Source organism: Erinaceus europaeus, chromosome X (genome assembly GCF_950295315.1).
Source record: "Erinaceus europaeus chromosome X, mEriEur2.1, whole genome shotgun sequence".
Classification (NCBI taxonomy): domain Eukaryota; kingdom Metazoa; phylum Chordata; class Mammalia; order Eulipotyphla; family Erinaceidae; genus Erinaceus; species Erinaceus europaeus.
This window is the reverse complement of record NC_080185.1, coordinates 17,182,920-17,208,949: the sequence shown is the minus strand read 5'-3', so window position 1 is coordinate 17,208,949 and position 26,030 is coordinate 17,182,920. Positions and strand designations below refer to the sequence as shown.

Below are 26,030 nucleotides of genomic sequence, written 5' to 3'. Positions count from 1 at the left end.
CTTTTTAAGTCACAGACTGAGTCTTTTTAGTATGTAGGCTGAGTCTTTGATATGTTGACTTTCTTAAAAGCTTAGACCAGGGAGAACAGAAACAACCAGTGGCACAGCTATATACAAATAATGTCAAAGGACATAAATTATGGTGATGTTGTGTATGATACAGCAAGTCCTAACAAAGGGATATTTCAAAGTTAACCCAATTGCCAAATAATGAGATTATAGCAATAACTATCGATAGTCTTCTTAAATCCTAAGACAGCAGGAACCTCCCACTTCTTCTACAGAGTCTATATTTCCCCCAGTCCTGGAACCTCTAGGGTGGGGTGCACTTTCCTGCATGCTTCTCTCAATTCATACCAAATGATATTGCATCCACCAATCCCAATTTAATCAACGCATCAAGTACCACCTCAGCATGCTTCACTTCAGACTGTGTCCAGAGACGTCAGGCAAGGAATGTCAACCCTTCAGCCTCATTACTCAGGTGAGACCTTTCCTTTCATAGGATTCTCTAATTCCATTCCAGGTGGTTCATTTCCTAACAGAGTCCCAAAACCTAGATATAGACCAGGTCCCATAAGATAGAGCATATGTTCACATGTAACCATAAATTAGGGCAAAATATATACCTGAAAGCAAAAGTACACAATAGTCTTCAGTGAGTCAGTATAAAGTTCATAATGAAATAGTCTACTTAGACTTAGATACCCTCCTCACCTACTTCCTATTACAGTTCTCTCACTCACTCCAAAGCCAACCTTAGCAAAGCAAGGGCTGCAAAAGCTGAATAAGGGCAAGAGGCTGGCATATTTTAATTATGACTCTTTAATCACTATCCTATCCGGCCACCCCATCAGCTTGGGCCCTAATCGGGGAGTCCTGAGATTCCCAAACAGACAGGATGTGCCTAGACCTCAAATAAATCCCTCTCTCCATTGTTACCAGTCATTTCTATCAGGAACAACACAATAGACCCCTTTGTGGGCCCACATAGGACCTTGCCCTCAACTTCAATTAATAACAATAGAGAATGATCCATCCTCTGAAGGGAGGCTGGACAATATACTCTATGCTACACCTGAGAAAGATGGGTTCTGATATTGGGGCAGCTTGGAACATTGCTACTTATGACCACAGAATTTGAGCTCTGCACTTGTAGAGGGGTGCAGAGGTCACATAGGCTCCTAAGCTGAATATGGGCCCCAGATCACATCAACTCGACGGGGTTTACAGTCAACAATACTTATACACCTTTCCCATATTTGGGAGATACTCTCTTCCCTGATCCAGCTTTCTGGTCCTTCTGCCAGCCATGACAACATCTCCCCAGACAATAATTAGGATCCACCTGCATATCAGATTTAAGGCTCTGGCAAAAAAAAAACACTAATATAGCCACAGGCCCTTTGGAATATAACTAAAATATGCCTACTAGCTATCTACAAAACAGAGACCCCCCCCAACTCTTCATCTGCACTATTCTAGCCTTTAGGTCCATGATTTGTCAAAATTTGTTTGGCTTTATATGTTAACTCTCTTTTCAACCTCCAGTTTCCAGATGCTAGCATGATGCCAACCAGACTTCCCTGGACAGACGACCCCACCAATGTGTCCTGGAGCTTTGCTTCCCCAGAGCCCCACCCCACTAGGGCAAGAGAGAGACAGGCTGGGAGTATGGATTGACCTATCAAGGCCCATGTTCAGCAGGGAAGCAATTACAGAAGTCAGACCTTCCACCTTCTGCATCCCACAGTGACCTTGGATCCATACCCCCAGAAGGTTAAAAAATAGGAAAGCTATTAGGGGAGGGAATGGGATACAAAGATCTGGTGGTGGGAGTTGTGTGGAGTTGTACCCCTCTTATCCTATGGTTGTGTCAATGTTTCCTTTTTATAAAAAAAAAATTAAAAAGAGAAAAAAGCAAGATGAGACAGCTATTCAAAATGTAGACAGGGGCCAGGTGATGCCATATCACACACATTACAGAGCACAAGGACCTGGGTTCAATCCTCTGGTCCCCACCTGCAGGGGGAAAACTTCACAAGTGGTGAAGCAGAACTGCAGGCGTCTCTTGTCTTTCTCCCTCTCTGACTCCCCCAACCGTCTTGATTTCTCCCTGTCTCTATCCAATAATAAATAAATATTTTTTAAAAAAAGAAAATGCAGAGATGGGGGAAAGACTGACTTCTAGAGAAAGCTGACATTGAATTTCAGTCAACTTCTTGAAATCTCACACAGATCTCTTATGAGAATGAAAAAGGGAGCATAAATGTCACTTACAATGTTTCTCTCATTGACCCTTTAAACTCTTTCACTTTGAGAGCATGAGAAAGGAAAGGACTGAATCAAACCACATTACAACATGTTCCTTACTGAGCAGATTTACACTGGATAGGAGGTTTGCCAAACAGACCCAAGCGGAGAACCCAATTACCAGTGGAAGGCAGGCATCCTCCTAACTGCAAGCTAAATGCAGTGCCCCCAAAGGGCTGGTTGAGAAGTCAAAAAACAAGACCGCTGGCCCACGAAATAATCTGACAAGCACCTTTAAAAACACCCAGATGGAACAGCTCTTCATTTCAGAGCTCTGCTGAAGTCCCTGTGTTTGTATAATCAGACACAATCAGGGAATAAGAGAAAGCCTAGGACCAGAAAAGTGCTTGCAAATTCATTCCCACCATATGTCGAACCAAGAAGCAAAAGCGACAAGCTCTCACTACCGTGACCATGGCATGCAAAGTCATCACTAATATAGACAACAGTTGTGTACACAAGGATACAAGCTCAGAATTAAAAGACAAAAACTTCGGTGTCTTAAAAGAAGTGGAAGTAAGTAGTGTGTTTTCAGACAATAGTTGATCTCTTTACAGGTGTGTTATTTGCAGAGCTGGTGACTGTCAACTGGACCAAGGTGCCCTTTCTAGTTTGTAAGCATGTATGTTGCATTAATCCTCTTCTTTAAACAAGCAGTTATTGAATGCCATGTGCCAGATGTCATTCTAAGTAGTGGATAGATGCTGGATAAATGAGAGGCTGGATAAATGAGAGGCTTAGCATCAAATCAGTTTGTCAAATATTAGAGCTTAATCATACTACAATACTCCCCAACAAACACACATACATACACTGCCGCCCCTTTTGGGTGCGGCATATTTAGTCCCCAACACTGTCAAGCCAGATACTCCTTTGTTGGTCGGATGGATGGATGGATGGATGGATGGATGGATGGATGGATGGATGGATGAATGAATGGCTGTTATGGCTGAAGGATAGTTGATGGGATGGTTGGTTTCTCTCAGACAGAGAAGATAAACAAAAACCTACAACAACATATGAAGAAGGATCTGTAGATGAAGTGACTGCCATGGTAGGCACAGAAACCCTTCCCCATCACCAGAAGCGTTTGAAAAAGGACCTAAGTTAGATGGAAAGGGGTCTGGAGAAGGCAAGCAAGCATGTAGATGGAATTCATGGCCTTTCTTATTCTTCTCTTTAAGTGTCTATCCCTTCACGATGGGAGTCTGTGTTACCATTCCAGAGACTTTAAATTGTCCTGAGTTTATTAAAATGTCCATGGAGGAAATGATTGTTTAGAAAGTTAAGTGCACTGCTATCTACAATCATTCTCATTTTATTGAGAGCATTTGTGATCCAGATTCTGGGACATAACCACAATCATTCTAGTCCTCAGACTTCACTACAATAACACTGCCTTGCATACATACACCCCTTCCCTGGAATCTCTGCTCACAGACAGCAGAATATAAGCTCTGGGTCCTGCCATGCACATGTGCCATGCAGTCTAAGCTGTGCAGAGTCCTGGCAACTAAAATACTTAAAGGAGAAAATACCTTGGACAGAAATGGATGGAGCTCAAGGGCAGGGCATATACCTAACATGTATGTGGCCCCGAGCTTGATCTCTTATACACCTTGCCCCCCCAAAAAAGGACAAACCTGTCTATTCTCATGCTTTCCTAAAAATAAGAGGCAAAGAGGAAAACAAATGAAAATAGAAAGGTCACCAGAGCAAAGGAAATGTCAGCCAGAAAGACATGGTCTCTTGGTCTCTTCCTCAGAAAATCACCCATTGTTGCCACGAATATGAAAGCACAGAGCTCACTGGCATAGTGTGTTGCTTCACCATGTGCACCACCCGGATTTGAGCCCAGCTCCCACAGCACTGAAGGAAATTCTGTTCTCTCTCTCCCTCCCTCTCCTTCTGTCTCTATCTAAAAACAAAACAAACAACAACAAAGGAATAATAATGTAAGTAACTAGGAACAGTTATAATTTGCCAAGCACTTAGTCTAGCCTCAACATCAATCATCCAAGGTTTGTTGCCAATGAGGAAACAGACTCCAAGATGGTCCCTCCTATTCATTCAGTCATTCATTCATTCACTCACTCACTCACTCACTCACTCACTCACTCATTCACTTATTCAAGTAATTCATGTTGAACAAACACCAGGGACCAGGTGCTATTCAGACCCAAGGTAGAATCTAACTGAAGCTCTATGCAGTAGAAGAGCATTTCTGGTATTCTCTGCTTGATCTCTTAACCTTCCAACAGGCAATCCCAAATCTGTGCTCAAAAGAATCCACTCAATTAACTCTAATGCAAATTGCTAACTAGATAATGGCTCCAGACCCTCCCACTTTCTTCCAAGAAGATTTTTTTTCCCAAACCATATCAAGAATGTTTATAAACAATCCTTTGCCAGAAACTCTATTATGTTTACAGCCTCAAATTTTTAACAATGGTGCTCACTTTTAGCAATCATCTCTTTGAGAGTTCCCAATTGCTGGTGTGGCAGCCTCAAATAAAACTGGGCTTTGTTTTGAGTCCTAAATCCTGTTGCGAGGCAGATGGGTATCTACGAGTGTAATTTTTCCCTTTCTGATATGAGCATCAGATATACTATACCATCTGTAAACAGTAACGACTTAGCACATGCAACAAATTCGAGGGTTATCTTGACAAGTGTTATGCTTTAAAAGGAACAAATAAAAGGGTAATTTTGAAGCCATTGAAAAATGAATTCCCATTAGATTACTGCAGATCAAACAATGTGGTGTTCTGTTCTGCAAAAAAGTACAGCATGAAAGACTCCCATCATTCCACCTAACAAAGGAAAAAGCAAGATTCCTGCTAAATCTTCAGCTAACAACCTACTCTAGCAGCCTTCCTACCCGGTGAGATTCAATTCATCAAAAGGTCTCCTGGGCTTCTGTTTGTTCCTCTCTCTGAGGGGCTATCACCCACGGGAGTCTGAACAGCTTTGCACCTTACAAAACTTCCCAATTAACAGATAATATGACACATAAATAAGGAGCCATGAAAAAGATGACAGTATCACTATAATAGAAAAAGACAACATAAAGTAAGGGAGGGGAGAAATTAATACATCTAAATTGAGAAAGGGAGAAAAAGTGTAAAAGCTCATGAATGATGAAGCAGGATCTGTTTTTTTAAAAAAATTTATTCCCTTTTGTTATCCTTGTTTTTTTATTGTTGTAGTTATTATTGATGTCATTGTTGTTGGATAGGACAGAGAGAAATGGAGAGAGATGGGGAAGACAGAGAAGGGGAGAGAGAAAGATAAGACACCTGCAGACCTGCTTCACTGCCTGTGAAGCAACTCCCCTACAGGTGGGGAGCCGGGGGTTCAAACGGGGATCCTTATGCACTTTGCGCCACGTGTGCTTAACCCACTGTGCTACCGCCCGACCAGGATCTGCTTTTTATATTCTCCTTTTTGTCCTTAGTGAGGGGCTGGAGGGGAGAAAGAGAGGGAGAGAGAGAGAGAGAGAGACACCAAGGGAATTTCCAGCCATTTATGATGTTCTATTTGTTTTGTGTTTTTTGTTGTTAGATGGTGGCAAGGTTTGAATCTGGGCTGTCACTCATGCAAGGCATGAGCTCTACCCACAAAGCCACCTCCCCCATCCCTTGGCCTTGAAAACTGATTAAGACTCAAATACATGGACAAGATTATAGATAAGGACATTGCTGGTAAAAGAAAGAAAGAAAGTGCAAACACAGGAGTAGGTGAAGGAGGAGGGACTATGCATGGCCCAAGATGGTTTCAGTTCAGAGCAAGAACTTTCTAGAATGCCTCTGATTCTTGATCACTGACTTAGCACAAAAATATTTTCTTTCTACTCAAGCAACTCCCATAACTCCAGGACAGAAATAGAGAACCTAGCAGGTTCTATGATCACACAGATATTAACTTTTTGGTACAATGTCGGGCACTTTCCTGAAGGCTCCCTCTAACTCAGGACACACACACACACACACACACACACACACGGGAAAGAGCTAGAAAGGTTAAGACTCCCCATTTCCAAATGATCAAACTCCAGATAAAATTTGGCTTGAGTATAAGGCTGAGCTTCTGAGGTGCCTTGTTTGTTGTTGCTGTTAGTCTCTGTTATCAAGGTTATTGTTAGGCCTTAGAACCTATGCAATGGGGAGTCGGGCTGTAGCGCAGCAGGTTAAGCGCAGGTAGCGCAAAGCACAAGGACCGGCATAAGGATCCCAGTTTGAGCCCCGGCTCCCCACCTGCAGGGGAGTCGCTTCACAGGCAGTGAAGCAAGTCTGCAGGTGTCTATCTTTCACTCCTCCTCTCTGTCTTCCCCTCCTCTCTCCATTTCTCTCTGTCCTATCTAACAATGACAACAACAATAATAACTACAACAATAAAACAACAAGGGCAACAAAAGGGAATAAATAAATATAAATAAATATTTAAAAAAAGAACCTATGCAATGACTCTGCCATTCCTGGTGGGCTTTTCTTTCTCTCTCTTCTCACTCTCTCTCACTCTGTCTTTTAAAACAGAAATGGAGAAGGAAGAAGGAGGGAGAGAGGAAGAGAGGAAAAGAGTTACCTGCGGCACTGCTCTTTCACTCACTCAGTTTCCTCCCTGCATGTGGAGATAGGGGGCTTGAGCCCAAGTTCTGCTGTATGGTAATGTGTGCGCTCTACTGGGTGTGACACTGCCTGGCCCCAGAGCACCTGGAACAGGGACACTCTCCTACACCACACTGGCACAAGTTTCCCTGTGCCTGAGGGGAAGAGAGCAAATGTTGCACAGGGAATGGGAGTGGGAGCAGGCACAGGTCTGGCTTAGAAAGGAAGTGAAGGTGGGACCTAGACCTAGTAGCCTTTTCCAAAATGGGGACCCCAAATCTTATCTGCTATAGTCTCACTCTTAGATTCCTGATGAGTCAACAATTTGTTCTGCTTTATTTCTTAATGCTTTTTCAGCCACCAAGTTGCAGATGCTACCATGACACCAAACTGACTTCCCTGGACAGATGACCTCACCAATGTGTCCTGGAACCCCTTCTCTCCAGACTCCTGCCCCACTAGGAAAAGATATAAACATGCTGGGGTTATGGATCGACCTGCCAACGCCCATGTCCAGTGGAAAAGCAGTTACAGAAGCCAGACCTCCCACCTTCTGCACCCCATAATGACCCTGGGTCCATACTCCCAGAGAGATAAAGAATAGGAAAGCTTCCACGGGAGGGGATGGGATATGGAATTGTGGTGGTGGGAAGTGTGTGGAATTGTACCCCTCTTATCCCATGGCCTTGTCGGTCATTATTAAATAATTTTAAAAAGGCAGGAAGGCAGGAAGGCAGGCAGGAAGGAAGGAAGGAAGGAAGGAAGGAAGGAAGGAAGGAAGGAAGGAAGGAAGGAAGGAAGGAGAAAGAAAGAGAAGTTCCGAAAGGCTGATGTCATGGGCATGGTCAGGCTCTCTCTGTCAAGCTTGAAACATCAACTTGGAAGCAAGTCTCTCTCTTTAGCTCTCTCCCCATGCGTGTTCTCACTTTTCTTGAATACAGCTTAACATTCCTGAAAATCCTGCCTTTTTCCTCAATTCTTTGTTGAGATTATGTATGACAAATCTACAATCACGGGGGCCAACTCAGCTTATCTTCCCCAATACAGTTATACGACTCGATGATCATGCTAAGCACAGTGAGTTCTAGGCGTTCCATGGGCCAGCGGTATGGTATGTGCTTTCTATCTCAATGAAACTGTTACCAAAAGAAATAAAAGAGGGAAAGAACTTAGGGCTTATAAGAAAACAGTGCCTTTGAGAACAGGATGCACTTTTTCCTCTTCTCCTCCCAGATCCCCCCTCCCCCAAAGGAATTTAAATGATGACAAACAGAAATGGGCTTGAGTTTTTGAGGATGTATGTTATGGACAGAAAACAGGGCCGAAGAAAGTGCTCACCTGGATAGTCTGTTGCGTTGCCATGAGCACGGCTCAGGTTTGAGCCTAACCGCCACATCATTAAAGGATGCTTCTTGGGCCTCACTGCCTTTCTGTCACCATCTTACAAAAAAAAAAAAAAAAAAAAAGGAAAGAAAAGAAAAGCCAATTATTTAGTTAGGAACAGAAAACTCTATACATAAAGTAAACCACCTGGCCCTTTGAGAAGCTGAGTGCTACCTTGAGTGTTGTGTACGCATCAAATTCTGTTTGTTCCCCCCCACACACAAGTCAGTATTTCTGAGAGAGAGAGAGAGAGAGAGAATAGAGCAGAGTCCTTCAGAGGGCCTTCTCTATGGATAGAATGCCTATATTCCATGGCTAGCTTCTACCATGGGCTTGTGACATCACTTTGGTGACTCTGTGCTTAAGCTCTGTGTCCACTTCCCTTTTTGGTAAAATGGGTCGAGCACAGCAGGCCGTTGGCTTGGCAACTTGGCCTCAAAGACAGGGCTGTGCAGTGTGACCCTGGGAAAAGGTGACCCGGAATCCCAGGGACAGGGCCAGAGTCAGCGGCCAGTTCTTATACTAAAGTGCAATTCCGAAAACAAAAGGACTAGCAATACTCAACCCAACAACCCCAGCCCACCACTCCTCCTCCTACTCCTCCTCATACTCCTGCTACTTCAAGACACTAAGTAAGAGTTAAGACCTGCCAGAATTTTTGTTTCAGGGGAAATTCCCAGGGGTTCAAATGGATAGAAGAGGTAGGAAGGACTGGTAGTCTCAGCCCCCCATTCTGATTGGCTGGACCCCAGTTTCTGGTTTTCTAGCCCCTTTCCAACTACCTAAATAAACTCTACTTTGAGACAAAAGAAAGACTTTTTTTATTGAGTCTTTTGCATAATCATTATGCTGTGTCCCCAATTCTTTAGATTTTAATATTTATTTACTTTGGCTAGAGATGAAAAGAAACTGACGGGGAGAGAGAGATTCAGAGGGAGAGAGAGACACCTGCAGCACTGTTTCACCACTTGTGAAGCTTTCTCCCTACAGGTCCCCACCTGGGGCTTGAACACAGGTCCTTGTACATTGTAATGTGTGCCTTCAACGTGGTGCACCACCAGCCGGCCCCAAAAGCAATCTCCACTCTGAAAACAATAAGCAGTCATCTGCTAAGGGGCAAATGCGAGAGACCAGAAGACCTTTCCAAAGGGGAGGAATGCTGGGGAAGGTGGGTTTGAAATGGGGTATCCCTACCTGTATGTTGCACAATGTCTATTTTTTTATACCCCCAACACAATGTCTATTTTTTCCTTGATTTTAATATAGCATTTTATTTTACTAGCACAAACGACATTATGGGGTTCTTAAGGACCAGAAACAGGTGAACCCAGAAATGCCAGTATTTTAGCTCCAGAGTTCACAAGGATGTCTTCCAACCAGAGACCTAGGTCAAGTTCAAGGAGAAGTGCAAGACCACTAACAACAAATGGGTTTTTCCAGAAGTTGAAACTTTAGATCTGTTTTGTGTTACTCAGGAAGGAAGAAAAGAAGGAAGGAAGGTAGGGATAATGGATTCTTAAAGGGTCATGGGAGAGGCCTCTGCAGGCAGAGTGCATGCCTTCCCGTGCGAGGCCCCAGATTCTATTCCTAGCACCATATGGAAGCATCATAAACAGCACCAAGGGAATTCCTGTATGATGGGCAGCTCCAGCAGTGTCCATTCTCTCTCTCTCTCTTTTCTCTCTCTTCCCTCTCTCTCTCTCTCTCTCTCTCTCTCTCTCTCTATCTCTATCTCTCTCCAATATCGCTGGTCATCTCCATCAGGAACAACATAGTAGACCCTCTTATGGGCCTCTATAGGGCCTTGCCCTCAATATGGGTTAACATGGGTACAGACAGCCCCATTCTCTGAAGGGAGGCTGGGTCAATATACTCTGCCACTCGAGGAAGACGGATCCTGCCATAAGTGCAGCCTAGAATGTTCCTAATTATGACCACAGAATGCGAGCTCAGACCTACAGGGATGCAGAGGTTACACAGGCCCTTGAGCTGAATATGGGCCCCAGGTCAAATCAGTGGAGTTTACAGTTAATGATATTTATTTATTTTTCCTATGTTTGGGAGCTCCTCTCTGCCCAGACCCAGCTTTCTAGTCTTATTTCCAGCTCTGACACCATCTCCCCAGACAATACTTTGCCCAACTGCATGTTAGGCTCAGGCAAAAATTAGTAAAATCATGGGCCCCTTGGAATATACCTAAAATAGACCTATTAGCTTTTACCAAAATGAAGACCCCCAAATCTCTCTCTCTCTCTCTCTCTCTCATATCCAATTTGAATAGTAAGAAAAAAAAAACCTTAAATTTTTCTAAAAATTCTTGCCACCAAAAAACACATAAACACAGTGGGAAAATTGAAAGGAAATCAAGTCCTTTCTAAACTGAGCTGGATAGAAAGATAAGGAAACCCTCAGGGGCTAAAACCATTATGGAGGGCCAACCTGGGGGGTTCTGTCAGTTCCCAGGTGGCTTAGAGCTGAGTATAACGGCCAGGCCTTTGGTGGATATTCAAAGCATTTGAGATTCAGATCAGAGAAAACTGCAAAAATGTCTGTGTAACTTGTAGGTAGGGAAGATATAAAAAACAATGAGGATACGAGAAGCAAAAAGCATAAATGAAAAGATCGATGATTTGGTGTTTGTGGGGGGACTACATTAAATTGAAATATTTCTTTCATCACAAGAGATGATAAAGAAAATGAGTTGCCATGGTTGAGTGAACATATTGCCACACACAAGAACTGGGGTTTAAGGTTCCAGCCCCCATCTACAGGGGAGAAGCTTCATGATTGGCAGAGTAGCACTGCAAGTTTCTGTCTCTCTCCCCCTCCTCCCTCTCAATTTCTCTGTCTCTAGCCAATAAATAAATAAAGATTAAAAAAAAAAAGAAAATGAGTGACAAAGGAGGTTTCACAGTGGTAGAACATGAGACTTGCAAACGTAGGGTCCCCGAGTTCGATCCCTGGTGCTGCTTATGTCAAAGTGGTGCTCTGCTTATATAGCTCTATTTATATCTGTTCTTAAATGGAATTAGGAGACAAGCCACAAAGCGAGTAAAGATCTTTTCGTCACATGTAAGGAACATGTAATATCAAGGGGCATGACTTTCTTCATCCAAAGCATCCAAAGGGCAAGTGAGGAGAGGACACGTCTACACATGAACTTAAAGACAAAGTGAGAGTCGTCACATGCAGGGAGAAGCAGTGAAACAGAGCTGCCGGTATCTTTGTCTCTCTCTCCCTCTCTATCTCCCCATTCCCTCTCAATTTCTCTGTCTTTAGCCAATAATAGATAAATAAATAAATAAATAATAAATTTTTAAAAAAGATAACGTAAGAACCCCTAACCAGTATCCATAAGGCCACAGCACAGAATATGGAATGGGTTCCAACCTAAGGGAGAATGTGCACAGATCTAGCTTTCTCAGATGCCCAATTTCTTCATGTGCTTAGAAGGAAAGAAGAAAGACATGGTTTTACTCTCCTCTCACACCCCATGCCCCAAACTGGAATTCCAGGGGTAGATGGGAAATGGAAGGCAGGGAGGGAGGGAGAAAGAACAGGAATACAAAACTGGAAGCCTTTTTTCAATACAGCTTTGCCCTTTCCATTATCTGTCAGCTATGCCAATCCCAACTATACTCCTTCTTCCACTGAGCCTTTGTTAGATTCCTGTCTTATGCCAGGCCATAACTGTGTCAGGAATCCAACCACTAGTGCAGGCCCTGCTCTCTCATGGACTCTCCCTGTAGGAGCACAAGGCAACTACATTCTGGAGGACTAAGTGTCACAGTAATATAGAGTTCAGGGGTAAGGACGTTTGACACAAAATTGATACAAAAAAAAAATGAGGGAGCTGGGTAGCAGCGCAGCGGGTTAAGCACACTAAGTGCAAAGTGTAAGGACCGGTATAAGGATCCCGGTTAGAGCCCCGGCTCCCCAACTGCAGGGGAGTCGCTTCACAGGCGGTGAAGCAGGTCTGCAGGTGTCTATCTTTCTCCACCCCCCATCTTCCCCTCCTCTATTTCTCTCTGTCCTATCCAACAACAATGACATCAATTACAACAACAATAATGACTACAACAATAAAACAAGAGCAACAAAAGGGAATAAATAAAATATTAAAAATTATTATTTTTTAAAAACTATTTAAAAACATGAGTGAGACATAAGAAGCACGGAGATGCGTCACCAGGTAGAGTGCACACTTTCCCTATTCTGCTTGAGGACTTGGGCCGAGGCCCCATCACCATGAGAGCACTATGCACAAGAGAAGTAATGCTGTGGTGTCTCAGGTTTTTTCTCTCTCACTCTGTCTCTTCCCTTCTATAGAGAAAGCAACAGAATCACACAGGCATGAAGCCCTGGTGATAAGAAAAAAGAATTCATGGGAGTCGGGTGGTAGCTCAGCAGGTTGAGCACACATGGTGCAAAGTGTAAGGACCGGTTAGGATCCCGGTTCAAGCCCCTGACTCCCCACCTGCGGGGGAGTCGCTTCACAGGTGGTGAAGCAGGTCTGCAGGTGTCTCTATGTCTCTCTTCTTCTCTATCTCCCCCCCTCAATTTCTCTCTGTCTCTATCCAATAACAAATAAAGAAAAAAGAAAAATTCACTTGGGCATGGGGAGGGTGTCTCTGAGAGAATGAAGTTGTGGGTTTGGTCCCCATGATGCTCTGGTTCTCTCTCCTCCTTATTGTATGTATGTAGAAATTAATTAATTAATTATTTTTCTTAAGAGAAAACTTGTTAGGGGCACCATGCAGTGGCACAACCGGTTAAATGCACATAATAGCATTCGCAAAGACCCAGGTTCAAGAATCAACTGGTGGCATTACTCTATAAGACACAGCTATATACAAATAATGTCAAAGGGCATACATTATGGTGATGTTGTGTATGGTACAGCAAATCCTAGCAAAGAGATTTTCAAAGTTAACCCAATTGCCAAATAATGTGATTACAGCAATAACTATCTATTGTCTTCTTAAACCCTAAGACAGCAGGACCCTCCCGCTTCCTCTATAGAGCCTATATTTCTCCCAATCCTGGAACCTCTAGGATGGGGCTCACTTTCCTGCATGCTTCTCTCAATTCATACCAAATGATACTGCATCTGCCGATCCCAACCTAATCAAGGCAGCAAGTACTACCTCAGCATGCTTCACTTCAGACTGTGTCCAGAGACGTCAGGCATGGAATGTCAACCCTTCAGCCTCATTACTCAGGTGAGACCTTTCCTTTCATAGTATTCTCTAATTCCATTCCAGGTGGTTCACTTCCTAACAAAGTCCCAAAACATAGATATAGACCAGGTCCCGTAAGATAGAACATATGCTCACATGTATCCACAATTTAGGGCAAAATATATACCTGAAAGCAAAAGTACACAATCGTCTGCAGTAAGTCAGTATATGCAGCAAGCAAGTAGAAAGAACTAAAAAGACACCATAAAGTTCATAATAAAATGGTGTCTACTTAGACTTAAATACCCTCCTCACCTACTTCCTATTATACTTCCCTCGCTCACTCCAAAGCTAACCTTATCAATGCAAGGACTGCAAAAGCCAAATAAGGGCAAGAGACTGGCATATTTTAATGATGACTCTTTAGTCACTATCAGGCCACCCCATCAGCTGGGGCCTTAGTTATGGAGTCTTGAGGTTCCCAAATAGACATGATGGGCCTAGACCTTGAATAAATCCTTCTCTCCATTATTACTGGTCATCTATATTAGTAACAATAAACAGACCCCTTTATGGGCCCCCATAGGACCTTGCCCTCAACTTGGATCAACAATGGTAGAGAATGTTCCAGCCTCCGAAAGAAGGCTGGACAACATACTCTATGCTATACCTGAGGAAGATGGGTCCTGATATTGGGACAGCTCGAAACATTCCTACTAATGAACACAGACTGTGAGCTCAGATCTACAGGGATGCAGAGGTCACATAGGCTCTTAAGCTGAATATGGGCCCCAGATCACATCAAATCAATGGGGTTTACAATCAACAATATTTATACACCTTTCCCATATTTGGGAGCTACTCTCTTCCCTGATCCAGTTTTCTGGTCCTTCTGCCAGCCATGACATCATCTCCACAGACAATAACTTGGATCCACCTGCATATCAGAGATCAGGCTCAGAAAAAAAATATATATAGTATATATAGTATAGTCATGGGCCCTTTGGAATATACCTAAAATAAGCCTACTAACTATCTACAAAACGGAGACCCCTCCCCTCCAACTCTTCATCTGCGCTATTCCAGCCTTTAGGTTCATGATTAGTCAACAACTTGTTTGGTTTTATATGCTAACTCTTCTTTCAGCCACCAGGTTCCAGATGCTACCGTGATGTCAACCGGACTTCCCTGGGCAGACGGCCTCACCAATGTATCCTGGAGCCCCAATTCCCCAGAACCCCACCCCACTAGGGAAAGAGAAAGAGACAGGCTGGGAGTATGGATTGACCTGTCAACGCCCATGTTCAACAGGGAAGCAATTACAGAAGCCAGACCTTCCACCTTCTGCACCCCATAATGACCCTGGGTCCATACTCCCAGAGGGATAAAGAATAGGAAAGCTATCAGGGGAGGGGATGGGATACAGAGTTCTGGTGGTGGGAATTGCATGGAGTTGTACCCATCTTATCCTGTGGTTCTTGTCAGTGTTTCCTTTTTATAAATAAAAAAGATAAAAAAGACCCATGTTCAAAAGCCCCTGCTCCCCACCTTCAAGGGGGGTGTTTCATGAGCAGTGAAGCAGGTCCACAGGTGTCTATCTTTCTCTCTTCCTACCTCCCCTCCCCTCTCAATTTCTCTCTGTCCTATCAAATCAGAAAGAAAGGGAGAAAGGGAGGGAGGGAGGGAGGGAGGAAGGAAGGAAGGAAGGAAGGAAGGAGGGAGGGAGGGAGGGAGAAAGTGGGGGGGGGAGTCTGGTGGTAGCAAGGGGTTAAGCATATCAGGTTAAGTGCAGCGGCATGTGACACAAAACGCAAGGACTGGTGTAAGGATCCCGGTTTGAGCCCCCGGCTCCCCACCTGCAGGGGAGTCACTTTACAGGCGGTGAAGCAGGTCTGCAAGTGTCTGTCTCTCTCTCCCACACTCTCTGTCTTCCCCTCCTCTCTCCATCTCTCTCTGTGCTATCCAACAACAGCGACATCAATAATAACAGTAATAATAAAAAACAACAAGGGCAACAAAAGGGAAAATAAATAAATACAAAAAAAAATTTTAAAGAGAGATAGGCAGGATGGAAAAAGGGGAGGGGAGGGGAGGGGAGGGGAGGAGAGGAGAGGGGAGAAAATGGCAAATATGGCCAACAGAAGCAGTGGATTTCCAGTGCCTGCACTGAGCCCCAGAGATAACCCTGGTGGCGAAAACAAACTAATGAGGATCACTTCCTGCTATCAGGTGTCCACAGAAAGCAACTGGGACCAATCTGAGCTTCTACCTGCCTAGCTCCTTTCATATTCTAATTGATACAGATGTATTTATGAGAGAATAGAATTTTTAAAAAGAAAAGAAAAGAAACTCTTTAGTACATAACTATGATTGTTCCAGACTCTTTCTCTTTGTTGTTTTCTTCACCACCATGGCTTCACTGATCCAGGCTGATTACTTTTAAATAGAGAGAGACAGAGACAGAGAGAAATACAACACAGCACCAAACTGTCCTTCCTCCAGGGCGGTGGAAGCTGAGTTTGAACTGGGGTCACACATGGCAAAGTCCAGATTCTTTCTTTCTTTCTTTCTTTCTTTCTTTCTTTCTTTCTTTCTTTCTTTCTTTCTTTCTTTTTTCCTTCCTTCCTTCCTTCCTTTCTTTCTTTTTTTCTTTCTTCCTCCCTCCTTTCCTTCCTTCCTTCTTTTTTTCCTTCATTTTAACTCTATTTCTTTATTTATTATTTGATAGAGACAGCCAGAAATCAAGAGGGGAGGGGAGATAGAGAGGGAGAGAGACACCTGCAGCCCTGCTTCACCACTCATGAAGCTCCCACACACACACACAGCTGGGGACCAGGGGCTTGAACCCAGGTCCTTGTGCACTGTAGTGTGTGTGCTTAACCAGGCGTGCCACAGCCTGGCCCCCAGATTGTTGATACATCAGGCTGAGTTATCTATCTCCCCAGCCCTCTAGACTATGGCTTTTTTAATCATCTTTTATTTATTTATTGGACAGAGACAAAGAGGAATCAAGAAGGGGGCAGGGAAATAGACAGAGAGACACTTGCAGCCCTGCTTCACCACTGTGCAAAGCTTCCCCACTGCAGGTGGGGACTGAGTGCTTGAACACTGGTCCTTGTGCACTGTAACATGTGCACTCAGTCAGGTGCACCACTACCCTACCCCAATGATTTCTTAGAGGCAGATAAATCAGATCCCCCTTTTATTCATCTAAAGTGCAGATGACCAGGGTATGTTTGAACGTGAACTTAAAGACAGAGAAAAGGCCCTAGCCAGCTTCACCAAGGTCTAAATACCCATCACTCCCTCTGGACTCTCTTGCTATGAGTCTTCCAAACGCTGCTATTTCTGGCACAGGTTCTAAGAGACGCAGTGACCCACTAATGTCAGGCCTTCCCCCACGTCTACTGGGGCATAGGACTAAGCACCAGACCTCCTACCCCATGGCTAGTCACCTCTCATTGAGTTCAGACAATCTAATTGTGAAATACACAGCATCTGCAACAGTCAATCTGATTACAATGACTGACTTCAGCTGACACTGCAGGCGGAACACAGGCACCCGCAGAGGCTCCTTCCTTTCAGCATCTTCGCTGAGAACATGGAAACGACTGCTTTTGTCAACTGGCCAGGGCAGTAGGGCCCCCAGATCAGGGCTGCTGCTCTTTGCTGTGGGCCTGATCACATAGCCTGGTGGGAGCCGCTAACACAAAGCTGTCCCTCAAACTCGAATCCTCCTGGGAAGGGTCACAAAAGAGTCCAGAAATGCCTATGCACCTCATTTCTGTTTAAACAGGATTTGAACAACTCCCAGTGGTCATTCTTGTCATCAGATTGTAGGGGCCAAGCAATGGTGCACTTGGTTAAGCACAATGGCCCACACAAGGATCTGGGTTTGAGCCCTCGGCTCCCCACCTGTAGGGAGGACATTTCACAAGTGGTGAAGCAGTTCTGCAGGTGTCTTATATTTTTCTCTCCCTCTCTATCTCCCTTTCCTCTCTCAATTCCTCTGTCCTTGCCAATAAAATGGGGGGGGGAGGAAATGGCCATCAGGAGCAGAGGATTCATAGTGCCAGTACCAAGACCCAGTGATAACCCTGGAGGAAAAAAAAAAAAAAGACCGTATACTAAGCCAGGGAGAGAGCTTTCGATATCCCAGGTTCAATTCCTGGTGCTGGTAGAAGCCAAAGCTGAGCAGTGCTCTTGTCTCTCTGCCTCTCTCACAAAAAAGAAAAGAGAAGAGGAGGGCAGGGGAGGGAGGGGAAGGGGGAGGGAGGGAAGGGGAGGGTAGGGGAGGGGGAAAGGGAAAGGAAGGGAAGCGGAGGGGAGGGGAGGGGGAAATGGAAAGGAAGGGAAGTGGAGGGGAGGGGAGGGGGAGGAGAGGGGGAGGAGAGGGAGAGAGGGAAGGGAGGGGAAAGGAAGAGAAGGGAAGGGAAGGGAAGGGAAGGGAAGGGAAGGGAAGGGAAGGGAAGGGAAGGGAAGGGAAGGGAAGGGAAGGGGAAGAAAAAGAAAAAGAAAATGAAAAAGAAAAAGAAAAAGAAAAAGAAAAAGAAACAGGCTGTCTATTGAACAGCTATCTAATGCTGCAACCTACTGAACAGTGGTAGGTACAGGCTTGATGAAGAAAGAAGTCTGGCCTGAACAGGAAGGAGGTGCACTCTAGGTCGACAGCAACTGGTCTTGACCCAGCCCAAGTGTCTATCAAAGAACAGCTATAGGGCCAGATGGTGCTGAACCCAGTTAAGTTCACAAATCACCATAAGCAAGGACCCAGGTTGAAGCCCCCGCTCCCCACCTGCAGGGGGAGACACAGTGTGAAACAGGTCTGCATGTGTCTCTTTCTCTCCCTAGTTACTTCTCCCCTCTCATTTTCTCTGCTCTAATAAAAATTTAAAAAGAAAAGCTCACCACCACCAGACCCTCCAACCCATTACTCAAAATGTGGGACCTAGCTCTATTTTGCCTAGAAGCTTTACCAAGAGACTTACTGTGTGGTCCAGGAGCTGGCACAGTGGATAAAACATTGGATGCTCAAGCATGAGGTCCTGAGTTTGAGCCCCAGCAGCATATGTAGCAGAGTGATGTCTGGTTCTTTCTCTCCTAGCTTTCTCATTAATAAATAAACAAAACCTTTTAAAAATAATAATAAGAGATTTTCTACAAAGAGACTTAGCCAGGTGTAGGTGTGACTTAGAAAGGATGAAAAGGCAGGACCAAGAAAAATGGACAAATATAAATGAATATAGATAGTTAAAGAAATCATAGTCAACTCTTACCTTAGGAGAACTACTGCAGTTTCTAATGGAGGGAATGGGGACACAGAACTCTTGATGGTGGGAACACTGTGGAATTATACCCCCATTATAATTTTGTAAATCAACATTAAGTCAGTAATTTTAAAAAAAGATAGTTAGTGACTTATTAAAATGAAGGTGGTGGGGCTAGGTGGTGGCACACCTGTTTGAGCGTGTGTATTACAATGCGCGAGGACCCGGGTTTAAGCCCCCGGCCCACACCTGCAGGGGGAAAGCTTTACAAGTGGTAAAGCAGGGCTGCAGGTGTCTCTCTGTCTCTCTCCCTCTCTATCATCCCCTCCCTCTTGATTTCTGTCTCTATCCAATAAATAAAGATAATAGTAATTTTTTTTCAAAAATTAAGGTGGCATACCATTGCATTATATTATCATTATTTTTCATTCTGTTAGATTAATAAACAGTATATAAGGGGCTGAGTGGTGGCACACCTGGTTACGTGCATGCATTATCATACACAAGGACCTGGGTTCAAGCCCCGGTCCCCACCTGTAGGGGAAAGCTTCATGAGCAGTGAAGCAGAGCTGTGGGTGCCTTTCTGTCTCTCTCCCTCCCTCTCAAGTTCTCTCTGTTCTATCTAATGAAATAAATAAAGCTAAAAAAAAAACAGTATGCAGGACCTGGGATTGGACCCAAGGCCTCAAGATGATGCAGAACCACCACCAAATGACCTCCTTGGCCCAATGTTTTCATCTTATTTCTTTGAGAGAGAGAGAGAGAGAGAGAGAGAGAGAGAGAGAGAATGCAGATAAAAGGAAACAGGAGAGAGGGAGAGAAGTAAGACACCACAGTGCTACACCATCATCCATAGTTCTCACTTGTGCTGGGATTCAAACCCAGGACCTCACACACCACAAGGTGTATGTTCTTCTGAGTGAGCCATCTTCTGGCCCCAAACACTTTATAGTATACTATAAATAATATCAATTATATTACATGTGACATATTTGTAACACACATATATATATATATTCCATAGGACACAGGTATACAACCTATACATAAAGGACATCTGATTTTAAAACTTGATATCCAAAGATATTATCTTTATTTATTGGATACAGACAGCCAGAAATTGAGAGGGGTGAGGGAGAGAGACAAAGAGACACCTGCAGCCTTGCTTCATCACTCGCAAAGCTTTCCCCCTGCAGGTGAGGACCGGCGTCTCGAACCAGGGTCCTTGCACACTGTAACATGTGCACTTAACCAGATGTACCACCACCCAGCCCTTAAGAACATGATTATTTTTCTTTTTTTAATATTTATTTATTATTTCCTTTTGTTGCCCTTGTTTTATTGTTGTAGTTATTATTGTTGTTGTTATTGATGTCGTCATTGTTGAATAGGACAGAGAGAAATGGAGAGAGAAGGGGAAGACAGAGAGGGGGAGAGAAAGATAAGACACATGCAGACCTACTTCACCACATGTGAAGCGACTCCCCTGCAGGTGGGGAGCCGGGGGCTTGAACCAGGATCCTTTCACCGGTCCTGTGCTTTGTGCCACGTGCGCTTAACCCACTGCTCTACCGCCTGACTCCCAAGAACATGATTCTGTACAACTGTTTTGGTGGTACACAGTGGGAAGTGATAATGAGAGCTTTCAAGTTCAACCTTCCATTTCTTACTTACTGAGCAAGGCATTTGACTATCAGTAAAGCAATAACAGTGACACTGAAATTAATTTCCAAGCCATTGGTCCATTACATTCATTTTTTTTCCAGATAAACATGGACCCATTAATCAGACATGAAACCAGCATATAGGTCAGAATCTTATTCCAGTCTTAACTAACTCACCAGGCCATTGTCAGTGATGCAACAGACTGGTCTAGTCTGCATCCAGGAAACAAGAGAAAGGAAAACAAACCACATCTAGTTTCTACAACATCAGGGCCACGAACAGCTATTGGTGCACAAGATAAGACTCACTGGGTAAGGTGCACGTCTTGCCATGCCCCGGCACCAAATGGGAATGCTCGAGCACCAGGAGAAGCTCTGGTACTGTAGTGTCCCTGCTTCTTGATCTCTGTCTCTGTCTCTGTGTTTCAGTAGACGGATGAAAATGTCAGTTCAGGAGTGGTAAAATCATGTGTGCAGGAGGCCCGAGGTTCGCCCCAGGAAACCATATTCAAAAAGGAAAGGGGCGAGGGGGGTTGGCGGTAGTGCAGTGGGTTAAGCACACATGGCATGAAGCACAAGGACTGGTGTAAGGATCTCGATTCCAGCCCCCGGCTCCCCACCTGCAGGGAGGTCGCTTTACAAGTGGTAGAGCAGGTCTGCAGGTGTCTATCTTTCTCTTCCCCTCTCTGTCTTCCCCTCCTCTCTCCATTTCTCTCTGCCCTATCCAACAATGACAACAGCGATAACAACAATAATAACAACAACAGTGATAAACAACAAGGGCAACAAAAGAGAAGGAGTAGCCTCCAGGAGCAGTGGATCCATAGTGCAGGTACCAAGCCCCAGCGATAAACCTTGGAGGCAAAAAAAAAAAAAAAAAAGGAAAGAGTATGAATGACTGGGGCAAGTTGTTCCTTCCTCCCCCTTCAGAAGAATGCCCACCCCAAGGAGAGTGGACCATCCTTGCACAGCAAGGCAGGCTGCCGTTCGCCTTGGAACCTGCCCAACAACCGCAGACTAGTGAACTCAGTGCTCAGAAACCAGTCTCGATAGGTCAAACTTGACACAGTGAATTCTTACACAAGGAGTGCGGTGATCTACTTTATACAAAGACAGGGATCAGTACGTTATTTTCCTACTTAAAATGTCGGCAAAGCCGCAGTAAAGTTGGCCCAAGTCTGCTATCCGGTCAGGGCTGTTTCCCTACAAGATATCACCTCCCACAGGGAAGGAGGATTTGTTTAAACTATGAATGGCCTTGTGCATTCTGGAAAGGTTTTTTTAGACTCCTGGGAGAACATAGGGCAGACAAAATGATTGGCATGTGTGAGTGCCTAGAACATACTGGAGCTATGCACTGTTCTCTCTCTCCCTCCCTCTCATAAAATAAATGAGAAAGAAAAGAAGGAAGGAGAGTGAAAGAAAGAGGGGGGAGGAGAGGGAGAGACAAAAGAAAAAGAGAGAGAAAGAAAGAAGGAAGGAAGGGAGGGAGGAAGAAAGAGACAAAGAAAGAAAAAGAGAGGGAAAGGGAAAAGAGAGAAAGAGAGCAAAAAAAAGAAGAAAAAGAAAGAAAGAGGGGAGGAAGAAATGGAAAAAGGAGGAAAATGAAGGAAGGGAAAGGAAGAGGGAAGGGAGAGAGAGGGAGAGGAAGGAAGGGGCAGAGGAAGGGAGGGAAAGAAAGAGAAAGAGAGAAAGAGGGGAGACTAGACTGGCAGAAGAGCTCACAGAGACAGTACAGCTGCTTTGCCATACATAAGACTCATGTTCCAGCCTGGCCTCCAAGGCACTGAAAGAAACTTTGGTGTTATGGTGCCTTTCTGGCTCACTGTCTCTCTTTATCTGAAAAAAAAAACCTAATAATAACTTCAAAGGCCCCTATCTTGAAAAGGAAATAAACATCCCAGTAAGAGAGACTCAGAGTCTCAGACAAAATGAATTCAAACAGACCCCAGGTTATATTATAATTAACATGCTAAAAGTTAAAGGTAAGGGATCAGGTGGTGGCACACCTGCTTGAGCACACATATCACAGTGAGCAAGGACTCCGGTTCAAGCCCCTGGTCCCCACCTGCAGGGGGAAGCTTCATGAGTGGTGAAGCAGTGATGCAGGTGTCTCTTTCTGTCCCTCACTATGTCCTCCTTCCCTCTCAATGTTGCTCTGTCTCTATTCAAAATAATTACATTATATATATTTATAAAACTATATAAAGGTAATGGGGGTTGGGAGGTAGTGCACCAGGTTAAGCACACACGGTACGAAGCACAAGGACCAGCGAAAGGAAGTCTGCAGGTGTCTGTCTTTCTCTTCTCTTCTCTGTCTTCCCCTCTCTCAGTTTCTCTCTGTCCTATCCAATAGCCACGAAAAAAAAAAAGGAGAACATGTCTTCCAGGAGCAGTGGATTTGTAGCGCAGGCACTGATCGATCCCCAGTGATAACCCTGGAGGCTACACACACACACACACACAACAACAACAGAATACTACCAGTTTTCAGGGAAAAGTCAACCAACCTTCCTGTAATATTATCTGTGAAAATTACAACAGAAGTCATATGGTACAGAAGGGAAAGTCACAAGATATTCAAAGTTCTAAAGGAAAGGAATTTTCAGTCAAGAATATCCTTATCAGGCTATCATTTCAAGTAGAAAGGAGGGTAAGAAGCTTTATGCGCAAACTCAGATGCATTACCAGCAAACGAAGCCTGCAATCTCATCTACAAACAGAAGCAAAGTATCATCACGAAAAATGAACGTCGGGTCAGGTGACAGCAGTAGCAAGCATATTTTACCACGTTTGCTGATCTGGGTTGGAATCCTGAGCACCACATGGGAGTACCGTGCACAGTACCAAAAAAAAGGAAGCTCCATGGACAATGCAGTGAGGCTGTGAAGTCTCTTACTACCTACAGCTAAAAAGGAAGCAGAAGTCTGCCAAGAGCAGTGGAACTACATAGGCTCGAAACCCTGTGACAACGAAAGTGGATGCAACTCATTGGTCACCCGAAGAACTTTACATATCAACCTCAGGACGGTGTTAAAATAAAATCTTTGAGACAGAAGTTGAAAAACAAGAACAGAAAGGAAAACACTAAGCAGAACTTGGACTGGAGTTGGTGTATTGCTCCAGAGTAAAAGATTCTAGGTTGGGGGGTAGGCTCAGGTCCTAGAACACGGTGGCAGAGGAGGAGCTAGTGGGGGTTGTACTGTTATGTGGAAATGTTATGATGGACGGAACTATTGTATTTGCTCTTGACTGTAAACCATCAATCCCCCAATAAAGAAATTTCTTTAAATAAATAAATTAAATCTATAGAAGAAAGGCATGAGAAACTGGGGAAAGAACTAAAGTACACTTTAAATGCTAATGGTCTGAATTCACCAATTGAAAGGTACAGAACGGGGGTGAGAGAAAGCTCGCTCAGTAGAGTACCCTTGGCTTGAGCCCCAGCACCACACAGGAGCACCATGGGCAGCACATGGGGAGTTCCATGGATGGTAGAGCATTCCTTTGGTATGTCTCTGCTCTGTCTCTCCTTCCCTCTAAAAAAAAAAAAGTTGGTGGGGGTCTGGGCGGTAGCTCAGCAGGTTAAGCTCACATGGAGCAAAGCGCAAGGACCAGCATAAGGATCCCAGTTCAATCCCCCAGCTCCCCACCTGCAGGTGGGGGGAGGTCACTTCACAAGCAGTGAGGCAGGTCTGCAGGTGTCTATCTTTCTCTCCCCCTCTCTGTCTTCCCCTCCTCACTCCATTTCTCTCTGTCCTATCCAACAACAACAAGACCAATAACAACAACAACAAGGGCAACAAAAATGGGGAAAAAAATAGCCTCCAGGAGCAGTGGATTCATAGTGCAGACAATGAGACCCAGAGATCCCTGGAGGTAATAATAAATAAATATAAAAATAATAAAAAGTTGGTGATAATTTGGTGGCAGGAGTGTCATAGTAACATAAATCATCAGTATCAAATGCCCCCTTAAAACATACAGCTTTGGGAGCCTGGCAGTGGTGTACCAGGTTAAACACACACATTAACACGCATGAAGACCCAGGTTCAAGCCTCCACTTCCCACCAGCAGGGGGGAAGCCTCATGAGTGGTGAAGCAGATCTGCAGGTATCTATCTTTCTCCATGTCCTTCTCTCTGTGTCTATCTTCCCCTCCACCCTCAATTTCTAACTACCCTATCAAATAAATAAAATAAAATTAAAATAAAAGGGAAATGGCCACTGAGAGCAATGGATTAGTCATGCAGGCATCGAGCACCAGCAATAATCCTGGTAACAGTAAAAAATAAATTCAATCTTAAAAGCCAAAAAATTTCCAAAACATATGCATTTATATTTATAATATAAATGAAAGCATATATAGAATGTTTATATTATGTGTGTATATATTAGCTCATAGCATCATGATTGCATAATTGGAGGTGATTATGCTGAGTTAAGTAAGAGGTGGAGAACAAACAAGGGGTGGGTTCTTTCCTATGTGAAATATAAATGACGAAAGCAGATGATATTGTAGGGGGAAAAGGATAGCCCCACCTCCCCAGAACCCTGCCCCACTAGGGAAAGAGAGAGAGAGAGAGAGAGAGGCTGGGAGTATGGATTGACCTGCTAACTCCCATGTTCAGTGAGGAAACAATTACAGAAGCCAGACCTTCCACCTTCTGCATCCCACAATGGCCTTGGGCCCATACTCCCAGAGGGTTAAAGAATAGGAAAGCTTTCAAGGGTGGGGGTGGAATACTGAACTGTGGGAATTGTGTGGAGTTGTACCCCTTTTATCCTATGGTTTTTGTCAGTGTTTCCTTTTTTTTAAAATTGTTGTTGTAGTTATTGTTGTTATTGATGTCGTTGTTGTTGGATAGGACAGAGAGAAATGGAGAAGATGAGGGGAAGACAGAAGACAGAGAGGGAGACTTATTTACTTATTCCCTTTTGTTGCCCTTGTTGTTTTTTATTGTTGTAGCTATCACTGATGTCGTTGCTGGATAGGACAGAGAGAAATGGAGAGAGCAGGGGAAGACAGAGAGGGGGAGAGAAAGACAGACACCTGCAGACCTGCTTCACCGCCTGTGAAGCAACTCCCCTGCAGTTGGGGAGCTGGGGGCTCGAACCGGGATCCTATGCCGGTCCTTGCGCTTTGCACCACCTGCGCTTAACCTGCTGCGCCACTGCCCGACTCCCCAGTGTTTCCTTTTTTATAAGTAAATAATAATAAAAGGATAACCGAACAGTGTCTTATATAATGTGAGAACTATGATGGTTTTGGAGAACGTCAAAACTTTGGTGTGGGGTGTGGGTCAGAAAATATTCTTCAAACTGGTTAATTTTATAAAAGAGTGATAAAGCACTCATTTAAAAACATAAAAAAATAATATTGAGGTAAGGTTGTTTTTTTAGATGTTTTAAATAATTTATTTATTAGATGGAGACAGAGAGAAATTGAGAGGGGAGGGAGAGATAGGAACAGAGACAGAGAGATAGCTTCCTCACTTAATGTTTCCTGCTCCCTCACTTATGAAGCTTTCCCCCCTGCATGTGAAGACTGAGGGCTTGAACCTGGGTTTTTGTGCTTAGTAACATGTGTGCTCAACTAGGTGTGCCGCAACCTGGT

General features: G+C 44.2%; 1 protein-coding gene across 2 annotated transcripts in view; it reads right to left on the bottom strand.

Moving 5' to 3' along the window:
* The window catches only part of MCF2 (MCF.2 cell line derived transforming sequence), a 157,829-nt gene that overhangs the window by 104,359 nt on the left and 27,440 nt on the right, over nucleotides 1-26,030 (bottom strand). The window contains exons 1-2 of one of the 2 annotated variants that reach the window (XM_060183183.1): nucleotides 23,844-23,944; nucleotides 8,259-8,360 (exon numbers count right to left, since the gene is read on the bottom strand). In XM_060183183.1, the coding sequence (XP_060039166.1) occupies nucleotides 8,259-8,360; nucleotides 23,844-23,880 (139 nt within the window). In that variant the 5' untranslated portion in view covers nucleotides 23,881-23,944. Of the gene's footprint in view, nucleotides 1-8,258; nucleotides 8,361-23,843; nucleotides 23,945-26,030 lie in introns of those variants that run through there. The other variant, XM_016190482.2, reaches the window with a different exon arrangement.